General features: G+C 38.7%; 1 protein-coding gene across 3 annotated transcripts in view; it reads right to left on the reverse strand.

The window, feature by feature from the left end:
• The window catches only part of TMEM87B (transmembrane protein 87B), a 50901-nt gene continuing 29085 nt past the window's right edge, over positions 1–21816 (reverse strand). The window contains exons 11-19 of one of the 3 annotated variants that reach the window (XM_042933050.1): positions 19456–19527; positions 17442–17550; positions 17297–17355; positions 14696–14799; positions 13263–13336; positions 9065–9138; positions 7331–7383; positions 4443–4473; positions 1–3266 (exon numbers count right to left, since the gene is read on the reverse strand). In XM_042933050.1, coding sequence (XP_042788984.1) covers positions 3207–3266; positions 4443–4473; positions 7331–7383; positions 9065–9138; positions 13263–13336; positions 14696–14799; positions 17297–17355; positions 17442–17550; positions 19456–19527 — 636 coding nt within the window. In that variant the 3' untranslated portion in view covers positions 1–3206. Of the gene's footprint in view, positions 3267–4441; positions 4474–7330; positions 7384–9064; positions 9139–13262; positions 13337–14695; positions 14800–17296; positions 17356–17441; positions 17551–19455; positions 19528–21816 lie in introns of those variants that run through there. The other 2 variants (XM_042933048.1, XM_042933049.1) reach the window with 2 other exon arrangements.

A 21816-nucleotide genomic window follows, 5' to 3' on the forward strand; every position in this document is an offset into this window, starting at 1 on the left:
TAGAATTTCAGAAAGCATTTTATTAAAAGTCAGAACAAATATTAAGGCACAAAAATACATCAACTTTTTAAAACAAAAATCTTTGAAACGGTTTTGTCCTACATTCAAAGCAACTTCTTCCAAATTATACAATAATTTAACCCTTTTAAATAGAAAAATATAACTTTTCAAACCCCTAAGTTTTCTCCTCAAATACACGTTTCCCTAGTTTCTTAACGAAGTACTGAGCTTCTGTATATACTGTACATTTCCTTAAAATCCTATTTTTGTCACTTATATACATTTGATATGTTTAGAACTTTACCTAGTATGTTAAACTTCTCTTTGTAAGTATAAGGCTTGGTGTGCTCTATTGCTTGGTGCACGCTGTTGACCATACAGGGACACAAGTACCGAAAAAACTAGTGATTTTTAAATCTAGCACAACAGCTCTCCCCTTTAAGTTAGTCATGTGTAGCTTGTAAAGCTTAGTGCAATAGACTCAAACCCCTTTTATTTATTTTTAAAAGAAACTCTGCCCCCAACGTGGGGCTCGAACTCACGACCCCAAGATAAAGAGCCGCATGTTTACTGACTGAGCCAGTTGGGCACCTGAAACCCCCTTTTAAAAAAAGATACAAAAATCAGTCTTATGTGTACATTTTTCATACTCTCAGTCCTGACATTATGGTAGTGCAAACATAATGTACTGTATCACAGAGGAAAAGTTGGTTTTCTCTATAGGATACGAAAGATTTAAAAATTATTTTCTTTACAGGAAAAGTAAGGGAACATCGTCTCTCAGGCTTAAAAAATTCATACATTCATTTATTTTTCCTTATTTTTGAAATAAATATACTGTCCTTTAAAGCAGATAATTAAATCCTAATCTAACTCAAATCATGAAAATTCCCTTTGACACAGATTTCACACATCGTATAAATCTAACACGAGTTGCATTAGAACACGTAAGCATTTTGTCTAGAAACACATAAAACTAGACTCACCCTCAGATCCTTTCATCTGGTTGGCTCCCCAAGAATAAACTGGTCTGATAGCCTCAAAAGCTTTGATGACCAGTTCCTGACCACTTGTTGCAGAAGCGGGGTGACGAGCTGTACGATAGCCCTGGTTGTAACTTCTCCCCGGTGCCCTTCGTACGAACCACAGCTGTAGCCTGAGGACACCCCCTTCTGTTTATGGGGTTTGGCGGGGCTAAGAGGGCCCTCCATAGGAATACTCAATTCAGGTCATCATAAACACCAACTGATGCCACAATTGTCACTGAAAGTGACAGAGAATATGCCCTTTGAAAAACATTTCTGATAAGGTTGTCAGGAGGGAATCCTGCTTTCTCTAGAAGATGAAAAAAGTTTGCATTTCAGCCTATAGCTGAAAGCAGTGTTTTCGTACGCACTACTGAGGTTATGCCAGAGGCAGTCTCCCTTATTAACACACTTCACATCGATGCCCCACTCCTGCTCCGCTACATTTGTAGCTCCTACTGGCTGGAAGCCCAGGACTCTGCATTTCAAAATTCACCTGGAGCTGAGGAGTTGGGGGTCTGCCTCCTAACTCTGGGAGTGGTAGATAAAAGCAGGACCTAGAAGGCAGGGTCGCCTCCAGCCCTGCAACAACTGGGCCCGGGGTAAAACACAGCAAAACCAGAATGGACACAAATGCTGGGAAATGTAGTAGGTAGGGGCCCATTATCGTGTCAAAAACAGAAAAAAGGAATGGAACTCACACTGTTAGCCACTCTTTTCCTAGGAAGCATGTCCCAAACTGTTCAGTGTTCCCTATGGAAAATAAATCTGAAAGTATCTTACTACTAGCGATCTTTCTTACTAATCCCTATGAAATGAATAAATGAGAAGTAAATTGAAAAAGTAGGCTTTTGAAAAGACAATTTTGTGGCTTCATAATGAAAAAAATAATAAAGGTTATATTTAAGTGTTTGTACTGGTTAAGACTTTAAGTGCTTCTCAAACTTTTCTGAAGCCATTCTCAATTCCCAAGGTTAGAACTCCTTCAAAGAAAGATATGCAAAATTCTAACTTTAATTCCTATCCTATATGTCCGCGAGCCCTGTATCTTTGGTCATGACAGCAGCAAAACATTCACATTTCCATCATACTACATTCAACTACCTTTCAAGTTTAGAATGTTCTGCATTAAAAAAAATATTAAAACAAAAAAATTTCAAATCATACATTACATATATAATATGTAACAAAATGATGTATAAAACATGGTCGAAGGTCAAGAAATTAATTACAAGATTAATAGTGATGTACTGTACAGACAAATACATGTTTTATTATAAAATCAAATAAACCAAGATTATGTAAAGGATGTTCTAGGGTCTATAAGGCTCACTGGTAACGAATCTGCCAGCTTGCCGGGGAGAAAGTGTCCCCATCTGGCCACGTGTCTACCACCTGCCCCACACAGATTCAGCAGCAGCACGTGAACACGTGGCCTGAATGAGGGGATAGTGGGAGAGCAAATCCTTGGAAGTGACCTTCAAGACCTTATTCCTGTGTACTTCTGTTCCCCTGAGCTTAGAGAGGACCTAACTCTGTGATTTGATGTGCATGGTGATATTTACAAACAAGGACCTTGTGCAGACCCATATGTGTGTACACACACAGACACACACACACACACACCCCAAAACTAACCCTATAAACATGCTTATGTTCTACGGTTAATCAAGTTTTACTTGATATCAAATCACTTCCATATAAAAGTCAAAGAATATTATTATTGCATCTAGTAACTAGAAACCTAAGACATGGAGATGCTGCTTTACCACACTTCAGAAGAATCACATCCTCTACCTCAAAGGTTAGTGAGTGGAAGAATAGAAGTGTTTATGTAAAAAATATTTTTAAATCTGGAATTGTCATATTTTCCAGAGAAAAGAGAAAGCCCAAATCCACATCCCTGCCTCCTTTTAGCTAAGAGCATCCGGGCATATTTCTTTATCATAATACTTCTCTTAGATTATTTCCAAATCCAGGCAATTTGGTGGACATTAAGCTGACATTTAAAGTAGCTTAAAAGGGGTGCAGAAACCTCCTACCACCTGAATTCTTCATTTTAATACACAGATTTCCAAGACAATGCAATAAAAACTTGTTGCACTAGATCAAAACAAAGCTCTCTTTCAGTCTTGAGGAAGTCCTTCACCGTTAACTGGGTTTCATTTATATGGGTTCCAATCACATTATCTTTTCTGAAGAGAACATTTTTTCTGCCATTTCAGATCTGGTCATGATTTCCTTTAAAAAAAAAAAAAAAAAAAAGATGACATACTTCCAAATGTTGATGCTCCTTCCAGAACATAACAAAATTCTCTAATCTTTCACAGTCACAATTTTGTGGGGAACTGCGTATATTTCATGATATACATAGAAACAGTAGATTCAGAAAATAAACACTGGATAATCTACACTTCTAGTGATGTCTGGCCAATATCTGTTGACAAGTTTGGAAAACTTTAACATCCCGCTAGCTGGAAAATGTTTCAAGTTCAGAGTTACCAGTGAGAGGCAGAGATGGGGCTCAGGTGTTTTTCTCAGGCATGGTTCATCCACGGATGGATTTGCCTTGCTTTACACAGTTCATGTATTTTGAAATTATACAACTATTTACCAAATGATTACTCTAAGTGCCCTTTACAAAGTAATTCTCCATCATGTCTCTTTCTGTAGAATTCTAAATCCCGAAGTTCAATTGCTTTGCAGCCAGGTGCATGTCTACGGCAGCCCCCTCAAAACTTCCCGCTACTGCCAGATCAACGTGCCACGGCCAAAGTCATTTCCCTTCAGTGAACAGAGCAGCAGCTGCTCTCCTGCTCTATAGCCACCACCTGAATTACGCCTCAGTTACCACTAACTTCCTCCCCTACTGTTCCTGCCCATAAGCTAGAGTTCCCAATATCCATCCTCTAATTCCTACTACTCAGACTTCTTCCTGTTTTGGGCCACCCTTCAATGTCCAGACGATCTAGAACTCAATTTTCTCCTCCAAACCTTCCCAAATCCACAACTTCGATTCAAATTTCCTGCTTAGTAAATGAGAATGAGTAGAAACTCTAATACCTTAGCAAAATATCCCAAGTAGAAGAAATTAATTTAGACAAACTGCCACCTTAAAGTATTCTAAACTCTTACCCACATAGAAGATGTTAGAAAATCACAGACTCAAAATCTCATGAAACAATTCTCCCTCCCTTTATACCAACAAGCATTTATCTTGCTCCTGTTGGAGGAGCATCTAGCTCCTCCTAAAGGAGGATCTAGCTCCTTTAGGTTTCATTGACAAATCAGTGCAGTCTTCCAGGCTGCTCGATTTGTAATTGTTTTACAAAGTAACTTTCAGAATTTCTTTCTGAAATATATTTCTACTTTGTGAAAATAACAGCACCAAGAAAATAAGCAAAAAATGTATTTTACCTCATCTGAATCCACTAACACTGGAAGAGCTCTGAAACAAAAACAGGTAACAATGTTATTAACAGGCTAGTGTATGTATGAAGGCTGAGTACAGGCATATATCCCTGTGATCTGTAAATTCTCATTCCTGGATGGACACAGCTGACAGAAGTAAACACCGAAGCTCACCAACGCACACAAAGAGGAATTTTCATACTGTTCTTAATAGCCCCCAACCTGAAAATAACCAAATGGGTAAACTGTAGTGTATCCACACAATGGAATACTACACAGCAAAGAAGCTGAACGGATTACTGAGGGATGAATTTTTTAAATCTGACACAAATAATTGACAGTTACAGACACCAGGACAGCAGCACCTTTCAAAAAGTGGGATTGTGATTTAGGAGGAAAATAAAGGGGTTTTTAGGACACTAGTGATGTTTTATTTATTTTTTATCTGGGTTACATGAGTGTGTTCATATTGCAAATTTATTGAGCTTAGGATTCTGTACTTTCCAGAATGTGTGCTATACTTCAAAAAATTTCAGTTAAGGGGCACCTGGGTGGCTCAGTCGGTTAAGCATCTGACTTTGCTTAGGTCATGATCTCACAGTTCGTGAGTTCAAGCCCCACATCAGGCTCTGTCCTGTGAGAACTTAAGAGGGATGAGTAAGCTTGACTATAGTAATCATTTCAGTGTCCATATGTATATCAAATCATCATGTACACCTTAAATATATACAGTATATTAAAATAAAGAGAATCCTACGACCCAGCAATTGCACTACTAGCCATTTATCCATGGGAGACAGGTGTGCTGTTTCGAAGGGACACATGCACCCCCATGTTTATGGCAGCACTATCCACAATAGCCAAAGTATGGAAAGAGCCCAAATGTCCATCGACGGATGAATGCATAAAGAAGATGTGGTATATATATATACAATAGAGTATTACTCAGCAATCAAAAAGAATGAAACCTTGCTATTTACAACTACATGGATGGAACTGGAGGGTATTATGCTAAGTGAAATTAGTCAGTCAGAGAAAGACAAAAATCATACGACTTCACTCCTAAGAGGACTTTAAGATACAAAACAGATGAACATAAGGGGTGGGAAACAAAAATAATATAAAAACAGGAAGGGGGACAAGACAGAAGAGACTCATAAATACAGAGAACAAACAGAGGCTTACTGGAGGGGTTGTGGGAGGGGGGATGGGCTAAATGGGTAAGGGGCACTGAGGAATCTACTCCTGAAATCACTGTTGTACTATATGCTAACTAATTTGGATGTAAATTTAACAAAATTAAAAATTAAATTAAAAAACCCCCAACTAACTAACTAACTAACTAACTAACTAAATAAATAAATACAATAAAGAGAGGGGCACCTAGGTGGATCAGTCGGTTAAGCATCCAACTTTGGCTCAGGTCATGAACTCATAGATCTTGAGTTCAAGCACCGCGTCGGGCTCTGTGCTGACAGCTCAGAGCCTGGAACCTGTTTCAGAGTCTGTGTCTCTGTCTTTCTCTGTTCCTCCCCTGCTCTCATTCTTGTCTGTCTGTCTGTCTCTCAAAAACAAATAAAGATTAAAAAACTTTTTTAAATAGAGGGACACGGAAACGTATTAGGAAAGGTATTTATGGAATCAAGTACTTGCTTAATTCCCATACCATCATTACCACTGATGGGTGTCTACTGGGGGTGGGGGGCGCTAGAGAGAGTTCTACAATACAGCCTTTGCTTGGGAAAGAAAACACAGATAAAAAAGAAAAGCCGAGAGTAGAGCCCCACCGTGTGGTAGATCTCCCTCACAGACAGAGAGCGAGCCTGAAGGGAAAGTCTATACGCCAGAGCTACCACACGCAAGTCCCCTCACTGTGAGACTCCAGAGAACGCCACTTACAGAGCAGTCTACGGTGAAGGCAGAAGAAAGAGAAGCAAGAGACTAACTAGGTGTGAGAAAGGGGCCACGTTAGACTGTCTGGAATACTACTATCAAGGAAAATCCAGGGGAGAGGACTGCTTTCGGGGAAACTTGAACCAGAACCTGAGAGACCCAGACCGTCGTTGGATGCTCAGCACTGTTTGGAGGTAAACACTAGCAATCTCAAAAATGCTTCCTCCGTGAGGTTAATGATTGTTGAAAACTTAGTAAGATGTATTCAGTGCATTGAAGAGGGAGGTGAACTCCGCTAAGCTGTCCTTTATGGCTGATCAGAGATAAGGAAAAGTGATAATCTGTTCAAATTGTCCTAAGACAGGCAAACAGAATTTCATACTAAACAGAAACTGTCTACATGGAAGTAAATGGGAGCAGGGAAAGGAAAGAACAGTATATGAAAATGTTATCCTCTCTGCCTATCCTGCTGGTTTCTGTTGTGGAAACAGCTACGTGGAATTCTTGCTTCACATTATCAAACAGAACACTGCGTCAAACAGAACATTGATCCCGATCAGCTCAAAGTTCCCGAGGGGCTTGGTCTATACTTTGCCGAAGCTCATGTTTTTCCTCCAAAAGCTTCCCCACCATACATGGTATTGGGGTTCCATGTGTTTAAAAAAAAAAGTTTTACATATGTTTGAACTTTTCCATAATAGAAAGTTGAAACAAGATAAAGTGATTCTAATCCTGAAAAACTTAGATCAGAAAGGGCTGGAGTTGGTTATAGGCCACAAGCATTCACATGGTTGTTGTACAGTGAAAAAAGAAGAAGGAAAGACCAAGGCAGGGCTGTGTTCTCCTTGTAGCCTGACATGACACTAGCCATTCACTAGTGATGGGGGCCTATCAAAACATATGGAGGTACGAGGTTCGAAAAGCACATGACGGAACATGAAAGTTATCTCTTTATACGATATACTAAATTTTAGACTCAAACTTTAACAAAAGATATTTACACATCTGTGAATGAAGAGGGAATATTTTCTTCCACCCACTTCAAATCTTCATCCTGTAGAAATAAATATTTATATATCAGCATTTGCTTAGTATGACCTGAAAGAATTGTAAAATATAATGTATATAAAATGTAAGCATTTAAATTCAAATGCATGATTCTTTTCATTTCTACATATCCTAAGAACTTGGCACTTATGCCACACAGAAATTATGCCAGTATGCTCTTAAACAGGCAAACAAACAAAAATTTGGATTTCAGAATTTTTTACTTCTTGGTTTTCTTTACATTAGATGCACAGGTGTGGGTTTTGGTTTTTTTTTTTTACCCTGAAAAAACAGAGTAGAAACACAGAGTCGATTAATGAGAAAATAGCAAGAATATTGATTTGTATTGGTTTTTTGCTCCCAGCATTCATTATGCCTCCTAATTTGTTCAAGTTTTTATATCATGAGTTTATAATTTTTCAACCGAAAAAGATGACAGTGCAAATACTCTAATTTTACAAAAGCCTATTTATTTCTATCGCTTGTATTTACACTCATCTCTCTGCAGGAGACAAGAGAAGGAAAACAGGTCAGTTGGGGAATCTGTTTTTTAATAGATGCTTGCTTATAGTTATCTCATTGGGAGAAAGAAAAAGAAAAGGTATACTGAATATTTTGATTTATACTATAAAATAAATAAAAATGTTTCTTTGTGATCTACCTGGCTACATGGAATACTCAAGTGTCAATCACATCTTGCTCACCTAGACAGACAAAGCAGCTGAGCCAGTATTAACAGGAACCCCAATTCTCATGAGATAAGGCTTCTGATCAAGAGCTGACTGCACTTAATTTTGGGAAATGAAAAAGTATTCCTTTGATGTTTTGGTAAGCATTGAGTTTTAAAATAAGTGGGATATACTGTATATCCCTAAAATAAAAGGAAAATATCTTTAAAAATTTGAAGTTTAATAGCTCTAACACCAGATAATTAAAACTGTTGTAATTTTTCTAAAGTTTAAATCACCATAAAACTACTCAAAGAACACATTTTACAGAATTATTGATTAACAAAAAATGAGAAGATTTACTGAACAGATTAACCTATTCTCATATATCATCTGTTCTGTCAGAACTTACAAGCACACATAAATTTTTATATTCTATTAATCACAACATATACAATTATAAGAAAGCAGAATAGAAAACTGTGAGAGGCATTTCCACTTTGCTTAATATGCATAAAATATTTAAAAACGCATCTCTACCCTCTATTTAACCATTTTATTCAAGCTTCCAGCTTTATATAAAAAATGCTAATTTTGTCAACTACACAGGCAACACATAAAATCCTTTCCTAATAGATACCAAATGTTATCTGAGACGGCTTCAAAAATCACTTCAAAATGTTGAAAAATTAACAAGCTTCTATAACAAAGCTTCTCGATCTTTAATGTACATATGAGTCATCTATGGGATCCTGTTAAAAAGTAGATTCAGATTCAGTGGGTCTGAGGTGGGCCTGAGACTACATTTCTAGCAAGTTCCCAGGTGACGCTCATGCTTCTGGTCCAAGAACAGCACTTGAGAAGCAAAGATCTACAGTAGTTACAATCATCAGACTTAACTACTATCACTAATTGGTAAAACTGATTTTCATACAAAAAGCTTTCATACTAAGGTAGAAAATGTTTTCCTGACGGTCAATGAATGTGACACAGACTCTATTAAATATATACTATACTCACAAAATTATCAGAAGTAGCAGGTTTAGCTGTTCCATTGGAAACCGTTTTTGAGACTCTTAATTTTATTCCTTCAGCTACGAGAAACATTATAGAGATAAATATCTAAAATTATAAAATATTATTTTCCTTCATGTTTAATAACTCAACAAAGATTTATATCTACACATATATATCTATATAGATTTATAAATATTAATTATATATTTACTATATATATTTATTCTTATTTTTTTAATGTTTATTTTTGAGAGAGACAGAGACAGAGACAGAGTGTGAGCAGGAAGGGGTAGAGAGAGAGGGAGACACAGAATCCATAGCAGGCTCTAGGCTCCAAGCAGTCAGCACAGAGCCCAACATGGGGCTCGAACTCACAAGCCATGAGATTATGACCCGAGCCAAAGTTGGACGCTTAACCAACTGAGCCACCCAGGCGTTCCTTAAAGGAGAGGTAACAGTGGAAGCTTCGGGCAGGGGGCTGGCTTTAACATACCACTTGGAAATGTAGGAGGGATGGCAAAAATCAATAGATTTCACAAATGTTTGCAATAACAACCAGGTTTTTAAGATGCTAGTTTGAATTCCCATTTTAGAGGAGTTTAAACAAACAAGCAAACATACAAACATATACACATATTTCCTTAGATAGTTTCAATATATTTTAAAGTTTATGGATTTAAAAATCTATGATTTGCAGTATCATATTTAGGAATAAATCACATCTTTGTCTATGCCTTTTCCTCGCTGACACATACATTTTGGAATGTGCCTATGGTATAAAATAGGAAAGAGAAGGGTTTTCTCCTTTCCTATTGGACCAAGGCTCTCCTTTCTGTGAGCAGTTTCAGCACAGCAGAGGTTGAAAGCATGAGTCCTGGAAGCAGACTGCCTCACCCAGGATTCTGGCTCTCCCTGGACAACCCTGGGCAAAGCAATCGCCTTTCTGCAACTCAGTGTCCCCAGCAACACAATGGGATAATACTGATAGCTACTTCATAGGGTTCTCACGAGCATTAAACAAGTTAGCATATATAAGGTGCCTGACACTTAATCTATGTTCCGTAAGTATTCACTTTGTAATATTGTATAATTACAATATTGTAATATTGTTATTATAATAACTTGCAAATAGGGCTTCTCCATAAACATGGACAATTGATATGACATATATGATATATTAAGTTGATATAATGAGTGAAAATGAGGTTCCTTGATCAAAAAATATTTCCATGGGGCATTTAAAATCCTAACATTTGAGATCTATTCTTTTAAAGGGGCAAACACTGATTTTTAAAACTTAAGTTCAATATATATAATACACAAATTTAATGTTTATTTATTTTTGAGGGTGTGAGCAGGGAAAGGGCAGAGAGAGAGAGGGAGACACAGAATCCAAAGCAGGCTCCAGCCTCTGAGCTGTCAGCACAGAGCCCAACGCGGGGCTTGAACCCATGGACCACGAGATCATGACCCGAGCTGAAGTCGGACACTTAACCAACTGAGCCACCCAGGTACCCCTATATAATACACAAATTTTAAGTGTATAGTCTAAATCGAGACACAACATTTCCATCATCACAGAAGGTTCTTTAAATCCCTTTCTGGTCAATCCTACTCCCACCAGAAGCAACCATTGTTCTGACTGACATAATCACCATAGCTTAGTACTGCCTGTTCTAGAACTTCATACATAGAACCATAATCCATGGAGTCTATCATCTTTTGGATTTGATTACTTTCATTCAACATAAAGGTTTTGAAATTTATTTATGTTGTAGAGTGTTGGTTACTTTTGATTACTGAACAGTAGTTGGCTGTGTGGGTATACCACAAATACTTTGTTCATCTGTTGACGGACTTTAGGTTACATCCAGTTTTAAACTATTAAGAATAAAGCCGCTGGGGTGCTTGGGTGGCTCAGTAAAATGTCTGATTCTTGGTTTTGCCTCAAGTCATGATCTAACGGTTTGTGAGTTTGAGCCCGACATTGGGCTCTGCACTGACAGTGTGGAGCCTGCTTGGGATTCTCTCTCTCTCTCTCTCTCTCTCTCTCTCTCTGCCCCTCCCCTGCTCACACACTCTCGCTCCAAATAAATAAACTTAAAAAAATAAAGTTGCTGAAAATAATAATGTACATTAGTGTCTTTTTGTGAACATCTGCTTTCATTTCCATCATCTCTTCTGGGTAAATACCTTGGTGTGGAATGGCTGGGTTGGACGGCAGGTATGGTTTTAACTTTTTAAGAACTAATTTTTTTTTTTTTAACGTTTACTTATTTATTTGGAGAGAGAGAGAGAGAGAGAGAGCGCATGTGTGTGTGAGTAGGGGAGGGGCAGAGAGAGGGGGACAGAGGATCCAAAGTGGGCTCTGCACTGACAGCAGGGAGCCCAATGTGGGGCTCGAACTCAGGAACCGTGAGATTATGACCTGAGGTGAGATCAAGAGTTGGAGGCTTACCCGACTAAGCCACTCAGGCACCCCATGGAGTTTTTATGTCTTGAAATTAGTGTAAGCCCATTAATTTTATTTTATTGAGATATAATTCCCACACTATAAAATGCACCGCTTTGAAGCGTACAACTCAGTGAATTCCAGTATAGCCACGGAACTGTACAACCATCACCACTAATTTCAAATTTTCATCACCCTAAAAAGAAACCCCATACCCATCAGGTAGTCGCTCCCTACTGATGCCTTCCACCAACCCCTGGCAATCACCAATATATTTTGTCTCTGTGGACTTGCCTTTTGTGGATTTTTCACATAAATTTTTTTTTTAATTTAAAGTTTATTTATTTATTTTGACAGAGAGAGGGAGAGAAAAAAATTCAAAATCAAAGAACCTGGGATTTGAACATCAGATTTCTTTTTTTTTTTTTTTTAATATATGAAATTTATTGTCAAATTGGTTTCCATACAACACCCAGTGCTCATCCCAAAAGGTGCTCTCCTCAATACTCATCACCCACCCATAAATTTTTTTTTAATGTTTGTTTATTTTTGAGAGAGAGAGAGACAGAGTGCAAGTGGGTTAGGGGCAGAGAGAGAGGGACACGCAGAATCCAAAGCAGGCTCCAGGCTATGAGCTGTCAGCACAGAGCCCGACACGGGGCTCGAACTCACAAGCTGTGAGATCATGACCTGAGCCGAAGTCAGACGCTTAACCGACTGAGCCACCCAGGAGCCCCTTGTAGATTTTTCATACAAATGGAATCATAAAATTTGTGATGTTTATGACTGGCTTCTTTCACTTAGCATAATGTTTTCCAGATTTGTCCATGTTTAACTACAAGAATGTTTTGACTCTTCTAGGTCCTATGCTTTTTCCATATACATTATAAAATCATTTTAACCATTTGTATTTTCTTTTTTTTTAGGTCAGTTAGAATTATGATTGGGATTGTACAGATTCTATTGATCAATTTGTAGAACTGACTGCTTCATAATATTGAGAGTTATAATTCGTAAACGTTACATCTCTATACTTATTCTCAGCAACTGAATTATGTGTTGATGTTGCCTCAACAAATGATTAAAGTATTATGGTAAAATTAATAAAATGATAAAATGCTATGGAGAAATTAATTGAAAGATGAAAGTAGCACTAAAACTATAACTAGAAATGCTTTGGGCATGACCAGGAATTAACAGATCTGTATATTTCTCAAGAGCAAGAAGAGGTGATTGAAGGAAATTTAGCAATTATCATTAAGAAGATTATTAGGAGCTAAGCACAATATAAACTAAATTACTAGTGTGAAAAGTTTACTTACTTTAATACTTAAGGCCTTAAGAGCAAACAAGTAACAAAAGCTCACACTGCACTAACAATCTTGAAAATTTCACTACTGGGGTGCCTTGGTGGCTCAGTCGGTTAAGCGTCCGACTTCGGCTCAGGTCATTACCTTGTGGTTCGTGGGTTTGAGCCCCGAATTGGGCTCTGTGCCGACAGCTCAGAGCCTGTAGCCTGCTTCAGATTCTGTGTCTCCCTCTCTCTTTGCCCCTACCCCGCTCATGCTCTGTCTCTTAAAAGAAAAATTCATTTTCATTACTGACTTTTCTTTTGTGATTATCTACCATAATAGAAGTTTTTGCAGATATAGTTTGAAAATTATTTTAATAGAAAACAGTGTATGTGATTTTGCCTCACAGGTAAAGGTACAATACAATGGTCATTTAATAAGAAAACATATCACTCACTTAAATTCTCAGATGTTACCATGAATTCTTCAATTTCATCATCAGAATCATCTATTAATGGCATGAAGGCATATCTACACCAAAACCAAGAAGGAATAGTGTTATCAGTGCATTTAAATCTGTTCAGTTTTCAGTTTATAGCTAACAGTGTCATTGCATACAGAGATATCTACATTTTTACAATTTCTCATAAATTCACATAACAAAAATTTAATTATTTTACTCTCAAATTAGGAAAGATTACTACCAATCAAACAGTGAAACTGGAGCACCCAAACCCTGCTGACAAAAGCATAACTGGATAAGATCTTGCTGGAAAGCAGTTCTGCAACATACAATGTTCGGGGAAGGGAATTTTCTGTACATTTTTTTCCATGTCAGGTTACCCTCCTTGCCCACTACGTGTTAATTCCTCCCCTAACAAAAGATAAACTGCTAATCTGACTGGTGAAAACAAAGCATACTGACTGAGCCACATTAACTAGGTCCAACAGCATTCAGAAAGCATTGGTGATAATAACAATAATCCTAGAAACAAAGAACCTAAAAACTAGGGACTGCTTCCATAAATTATGCTACATTCATATTATGAAATGCCACAGAGTCATTAAAAATAATGTGGTAGATCTTGGGGTGCCTCGCTGGCTCAGTCAGTAGAGCATGCGACTTTCAATCCAGGGTCGTGAGTTCAAGCTCCACACTGGGCATGGAGCCTACTTAAAAAAAAAAATGTGGTAGACCTATACAGGTTGATATGGAAAGACAGATCTCAGACAAGAAGGTGCAGAACAGTGAATACACGTATATAAGTACCTATGTATAATTATTATCGTACGCTTTTAAAAACAGAGGAAGAAACACACACATGGGTAATATACTTTTTCATTTTTCCCTGGAAGGGCATACCAAAAAACCTCATAGTACTTTCCCTGGGGAAGAGGAGGGGGCAAGGGAAGGGGGGGCTTCCCATCACACGCAGTCAACGGTGCAACCCAAACTTACCATTTAAGCTCCTTATGATTTTGGTCCCATCCTTCCTTTCCAGCTTTATTCCCTTCCAGTGTAAGTAGTATTCACCAAAATGCATGCCTCAGTGACCTCCAAAGTACACCATGTCTGTCTCCACTACCTCAGAAAATGTACATTCTTTCCCGGCTCAGTCTTTCACTGTTCTGCTCCTTTCCTTAAGGCGTAACAGAAGTGCTGCCTTTTCATGGAGTTTTCCTCATCCATCTTCAGTCTTACCCCTGGACTTCTAGTTTATACATCTCTTATTTCACTTTCTTGCATTACGTCTGTCTCCCTACTTGACTGTATTCTCCTTTAAAAGCAAGGACTACCTCTCCAGTTTCTATATAAATGTGTTTCTATTTGAACACAGTAGCAGTTATCAACAAATGCTTGCCAAACTTGAATTTTCCTACGTTAGGTACCTCTGGTTGTTTGCTGATGGTCTCCACAAAAACATTATCACAATAAGGATAAGCGAAAAAAGGAAGCTCCAGAATGCATCATCAACCCAACGTTCCATCCAATCCTGTAACAAGGACAATTCAAACACGAAATGTCAATCTTCTGATAAACAACATAGGTTTTTCCCGAATGGTGTACAATGGCAAACACTAATGAAGTCTTTCCGAGCAGTGAATCTTCCAAATAAGCACGTATTTTTTTTTTAAGAAAATAAAAATAAGAAATGCTGTATCTTGAATTTGAATTTAAAGGGGTTTCAGAGGTCATTTCATCTATTTTCTAGATGAGAACAGTCATGAGGCAGGTTAACAGGAGAGTTAGAAGCAAGTTGACAATGGGTACTTTTTTTTTTTTTTAATTTTCTTTTAACATTTATTTATTTTTGAGACAGAGAGAGACAGAGCATGAACGGGGGAGGGTCAGAGAGAGAGGGAGAGACAGAATCTGAAACAAGCTCCAGGCTCCAAGCTGTCAGCACAGAGCCCGACGCGGGGCTCGAACTCACGGACCGCGAGATCATGACCCGAGCTGAAATCGGACCCTTAACCGACTGAGCCACCCGGGCGCCCCGACAATGGGTACTTTTGACGTTGATGACATTAGAATTTCCGATGCGAAGATCTCAATGTAGGATTTTTCCCAGTAGGTTATTTTGCTTTTAGTAAGACAGGAGATTTTATTACATATTGTTTGAAACATTTCTAAATGGCTGTTTAACATCATAAATACTCCTTTCCATAAAATCTTAGGGTCAACAGAAAGATTTAGAAAACAAAAACAAAAATCCCAAAGATAAACTTAGAACTCTCAAGTGAAAACACTAAGGTAAGGGGAGGAGAAAAAAGAAATTCCAGAAAGTTCAGTTTCTTCTCTCACTAAATTATCCCTGAGGCAGAAGTCCAGGATATTCAGAGGGTTGTTTGTAATTGTTTGTTTAGAACATCGAGACTAGCTCTAGATCAAGAAGCTCCCAAGAGGGCCTTTAAAATTTTTTAAGTCTAAGAAATGTATCTGCCTACAGAACCCACCCAAAGTACCTCCTGAATATTCATAATACCATCCTAGAAACCTGTCAGACTCAAGGTTTACAGTCCCATTTAGATACAAAATAACCCAATTTCATGGTATGCAAGACAAAAAAGATTTCCTGCTACCTGAAATTACAAGGAAGATAATTATTTTTCAACATATATAAAGGGGGGGTGGCTGAGTGGCTCAGTCTGTTAAGTGTCTGAGTCTTGATTTTGGCTCAGGTCATGATCTCACGGTTTGTGGGATCGAGCTCCGCGTCAGGCTGTGCTGACAGTGCAGAGCCTGCTTACAATTTTCTCTGTCCCCCTTTGTCTGCTCCTCCCCTGCTCATGCTTGCACAATCTCTCGCTCTCAAAATAAATAAACATTTAAAAATATATACAGTATAGGGGCGCCTGGGTGGCGCAGTCGGTTAAGCGTCCGACTTCAGCTCAGGTCACGATCTCGCGGTCCGTGAGTTCGAGCCCCGCGTCAGGCTCTGGGCTGATGGCTCGGAGCCTGGAGCCTGCTTCCGATTCTGTGTCTCCCTCTCTCTCTGCCCCTCCCCCATTCATGCTCTGTCTCTCTCTGTCCCAAAAATAAATAAAAAACGTTGAAAAAAAAATATATATATATATACAGTATATATGAAGGGAAGTTGAGAAAAGAGCTTACCTGGAAAAGTGGATTTAGGAGGAACTTTTCCAGATTCATTTAAAGGAAGCAAAAGTTCACATAATTCTAGTAAAATAATTAAAACTAAATTGACAAAATGGGAATGCAAGCTTGTGCAGCCACTCTGGAAAACAGTATGCAGGTTCCTCAAAAAACTAAAAATAGAACTACCCTATGACCCAGCAATTGCACTAGTAGGTATTTTTTCAAGGGATACAGGTGTGCTGTTTCGAAGGGACACGTTGCACCCCCATGTTTATAGCAGCACTATCAACAATAGCCAAAGTATGGAAACAGCCCAAATGTCCATTGATGGATGAATGGATAAAGAAGATGTGGTGTGTGTATATATATATATATATATATAATGGAGTATTACTCGGCAATCAAAAAGAATGAAATCTTGCCATTTGCAACTACGTGGATGGAACCGGAGGGTATTATACTAAGTGAAATTAGTCAGAGAAAGACAAAAATCATATGACTTCACTCATATGAGGACTTTAAGAGACAAAACAGATGAACATAAGGGAAGGGAAACAAAAATAAAAACAGCGAGGGGGATAAAACAGAAGAGACTCATAAATATGGAGAACAAACAGAGGGTTACTGGAGGGAGTGTGGGAGGGGGGATGGGCTAAATGGGGAAGGGGCACTAAGGAATGTACTCCTGAAATCATTGTTGCACTCTATGCTAACTAATTTGGATGTAAATTAAAAAAAATAAAAAAGAAAATTAAAAAAGAAAAAAAAAACTAAACTGACAATCTCCACTAAAGTTACCTTTATTTACAAACACAAACTAAAGTACTCAAAATTACCCAAAATAGTATAATTAAAAATGAAAACTGTTTACATAGGAAGATTATACTTACGGATTGACATTTTGCAATTCTAAATGTCTTAGTCGTCCACACCATAAATACTACAGAAGCTGAAACACACCAAAAAAAAGTCACCTTTGAAGGAACACGCAATACTGAAATAATTTATTGTAACAAGAAAAATCAAATAGCTTACCCAGTACGGCAAAGATCAGAGTATTTGTAAAGTGCCTGTATAAAGAAAATTTCACCGTGTTCTTTCTTAGCCTTAGAGTCTTCATAGTTTGGGCCAAACTTATAAATATGTGAAAAAAAGTTAAGGAAAACCATTTTAAACAGTAACAAGCAGTTAAAATAAAAACCAAAATAATAATCCTCTACTACATTTCTAAAATTAGTACTGCTAAATATAGTTCCTATAATTTAAAGCTAATAAAAACACAGAAAATATTACTTTAGCCAATACTGTTATGATCATGATACTGATTTTATCACGGATTTTGCTTTACAATTTACCATTGTCTGAACTAAACAAACTTTGAGGAAGACAATAAGCAAGAAGTCCTGTGATGTTCTCCTTCAAGGCCAAGCTCCCAGAACAGGAAAGACCAGTATATACAGGAAAGGAGTCCCCCTTAGGCCAGATACTCTTACAGATCACATTAAGACATGCCCTTTGGCTTGTGCTTTTGTCTCTGTTTCTTTCTTATTTTGTTCTTTCTAGTCTCCTCTTGTTTTATCCTCTGAATGACCATATTAGGTCATCTATCAATTCCACTTATAAATTAAAAAATTTAAATGTCAAATAAAACAAATCTGGACTTAAGTCTGGGGAGACTTCATTCAAAAGATTACTGAGACAAGCAGAGGAGGCTCACTGCAATGGGGAGAATGTTCCAAGTCTAAGATCTGCAAGAGTCCCACAGGTCAGGCTGGACAGGGCTTTGCCTTTGTGGGGAGAGGTAAACAAGACTGGAAAGCCGGTGTGGGGAAGTGGGTGGCGCGACTGGTCAGCTGATCGGGGAAAGACTTTCCCTGAGGTGTGCAGATTCTCAGAAGAGGCCACCGAGGAGGGCTGTGGTGGACGAAAGCTCAGGGCCCTGGGGAGGGAGACCGCTTCGTCTGGTCCAGTCTGGTGTTCTGCCCAGACTGGTCAGGAGGTCTGTGCCTGGCCTGGTCATGGGTGACAAGGGGGCATCCGGGAGTCTCAGGTGAGTCCTACGGAGAAAGGAGGTGCTTTGTAGTAAGGCTTTTCCCGAACACGAAAGGGTGGGGGTTTTGTTAACCGTGGCCGTCTTCCAGGAGTACAGGGATCAGGTGAAGCTCAACACTGACAAGTAGGAAGAAGTAAAAAGAGGCTTCTCCACTGAGCTCCGTGGCAGCTCTCTCTTCGTAAGAGGAAGGTGCTTCCTCTGGAGCACACCACCAAGCTTTGTTTTATGAACCATATGCTGAAAATTACAGAGCAAAGCCCAAGAATGGAAGTGGCACGTTTTGTATTTTTGCCTATTTTAAATTCCCAATTCTTCATTAATCAGAAACTTCAGTGTAGTACTCAAAACTGCGACTCAATCAGGCGCGCCTGGGTGGCTCAGTCGGTTAAGTGGCCCGACTTCGGCTCAGGTCATGATCTCGCGGTCTGTGAGTTCGAGCCCCGCATCGGGCTCTGTGCTGACAGCTCGGAGCCTGGAACCTGTTTCAGATTCTGTGTCTCCCTCCCCCGTTCATGCTTTGTCTCTCTCTGTCTCAAAAATAAATAAACGTTAAAAAAAAAAAATTTTTTTAAAACTGCGACTCAATCTTCCTAAATGACCAAGGAGTAGTCGCAAGAAGATCCATTTCTAAAATAACACAATTCAACGAATGAAGGCTATTGTTAGAATTTACAAAAATGCAAATATGCTGTATTCATTAAACATTATCAAGACAAATGCTTTTTTAAAAATTCCTGAATAAAATGAATTTTCTATGTGAGCAAGCTGGTCTCATTTAATAATTCTAAAGTACTTCTTCGAAGCCCAGGAATAAAAAGATCGAAAGCAAATTCAAAACTGCCTAAACCCCCACTTACCAAGACACTGTTAAATTTCGGCAAAGCTTAAATCATTTCTCCCAGTAAAGGAAAGTGGTTACAAAAGCAAACAGGCCCGGTTATCGTGGAGTTAGAAGCAACGGGAAGGCGGACGTGCTCTGCGGTAGGAAAAGGATATCCACCAGCACAAGCCAGAGTCAAGGAGAGAGAGAGGGAGGCTGGCCAGAAGCACAAGATCAGAGTCATTTGCCTGCAGCAAAACAGCACAAAATTAAAACAAGCATAAAAAAAACAGGAAGAGGGCTTCAAGAGAAAAGCTATGGCTTTCAATTTTTCAAGCTATTTTACTTTAGAATCAGATTCTTAGGGGATAGCTATGTTAAGTTCATCAAAGCACAGGAAACGGGGTCATTATGCAAGCACTCAATTCTGTGATGTATGTAGATCTGCTTCTTTTGCCTGCCATTTGTAATCATTTAGGAAATCTGCTCTCCTGGGACGCTGGGGTGGCTCAGTGGGTTAACAGTGGGACTTCGGCTCAGGTCACAATATCACAGTTCATGAGTTCAAGCCCCACTTCAGGCTCTGTGCTGACAGCTCAGAGACTGGGGCCTGCTTCAGATTCTGTGTCTCCTCCTCTCTCTGTCCCACCTCCACTTGTGCTCTCTCAAAAATGAATAAACATTAAAAAAAATTTTTTAAATGAAATCTATTCTCTGTCGGTACAGAAAATGCAGATTTTTCACTTCAGTCAAGAAAACTGCCAAATAGCCATCTAAAAGCAAATAGGAAATTCAGGTTCAAGCTGAAATGGATACTAAGTGTCCTTTCTCTCACCATGAAACACTAACCAAGATAATTTTAATTTCTGAATTTCTTCATGACTTTTATCACAAACATCTTTATTAAAAATATTAATCATTAAGCAAACTAAGTCTTTTGCCTTGTTTTCCTTATCTCCCCACTCCAATTTGGCTCATTATGTGTTGGAAATGGACCAAAGCCAATGCTGTCCATAAAGGTGATAAATTACCCTCATTCACATCCAGATGGAATTTGGTCATTAGAGCTGCTTGTTTTTGGAATTTTCTGCCAAGTTGCATTAGTGTTTTTCCTAGTGAACTACTTTGTGGATGGTTGGTTAAGAACAAGAAATCTTTGAAATACATATCTTGTAAATTACCAGGAAAAAAGATAATACAGATTTTTTAAAATGCAGCGTCCACAGCTCAATTAATTGAAGAGCATACTCCTTAACTAATGAAAGGCTCCAAGCGTATCCAATTTTGGAGACAAGACAATTCCAAATTCAGCAGACATCTGAAGCTCACTTTCTAAATTCACAAATGACAGAATAGAAGATCTGAGACCAAAAGCTAGGTTCATCTTCACTGCAATTCTGCCGATCCCAGTGCCAGGTATGTCTACACTGCCCATCCCTTGTCCTCAAGTCAGGTGAGCATCCCAACAAGCAATGCGGATGCAGTGTAGCCGAGAAGGAAGCACAGCCCTTGGGGAAGAGTACTTATAGTTAGGGCACTGTTCCTGGGCAGGACTGAGCAAGGTGTTTCTTTCACCTTCTTAATAGCTGAATGTCGTTAAATGTGTTTTCATGTGGAAAACATAAAAATGACACTACAGTAAGATTTATAGCATTCTCTGAAAAGGTAACTATAAAATTTAACTATAAATTCTTTCAACAAACTTGGATTCCAAACTAGTAGCTTTGAACAGAAGTACAGCAGATTTTTAAGCAAGTTCGGTGAGAACTCTTTAAATCAGGTATTATTTCTTAACTAGACACCCCTTAGACACTAGAGGATCCATGGATATAATTTAGGTTTTTAAATGCCCTAACGCAGGCAAAACATCCATGGAGTGTATGAACCTTGTGACAAGAGGCTTGACAGCTTTCATTCAATTTTCAAAGGCCTCTCTGATCCCGGCACCCAAAGGAGGCTGAGACCCGCTGCTTTAGAGCGTAAGGAGAGTACAGTCAAAGGTTTTTTTGTTTTGTTTTGTTTTGTTTTTAACTTGGAAGCATACTAAAAATTCGCAAACAGGGAGTTTAAGGGGCAGACAGACTGGATTGAGAAGAAAACACCCATGGGGGACTCAGAAAAGGCGGTTAGCAGCACTATGCATGTTTGCCCGTCTACAGAAAGGGGGGATCTCTGCAGAGGAGGAACACAGGCAAACTCAAGCCCTCTGGCCTTCCTGTGAGAGACAAACATGAGAAAATGGAAAGAAATTACAAGGAAATGAAATAACATTTAACACGAAAAGGTAAAAAAGACAAGTATTGAAGACAGTGGAAACACAAAAACAAAACTTGGTAAAAACAAAATCCATCTATAGAAAAGAGCTTCATAGAGGATATAAATGCAGAAGAAACATAAAGGTCATATTCCGGGATACGCATAGCACTGCCCTCTGCTCTGCCCAGCTCACGCTTTCTTTAGGATTCCTCCTATTTCCAAGAATGTGTAGTAGAGGGCTCTGCTTCGGAGTTAAAGAGAATGGAATTTCCCAGACTTGA

This window comes from Panthera leo, chromosome A3 (assembly GCF_018350215.1).
Source record: "Panthera leo isolate Ple1 chromosome A3, P.leo_Ple1_pat1.1, whole genome shotgun sequence".
NCBI classification, from domain to species: Eukaryota; Metazoa; Chordata; class Mammalia; order Carnivora; family Felidae; genus Panthera; species Panthera leo.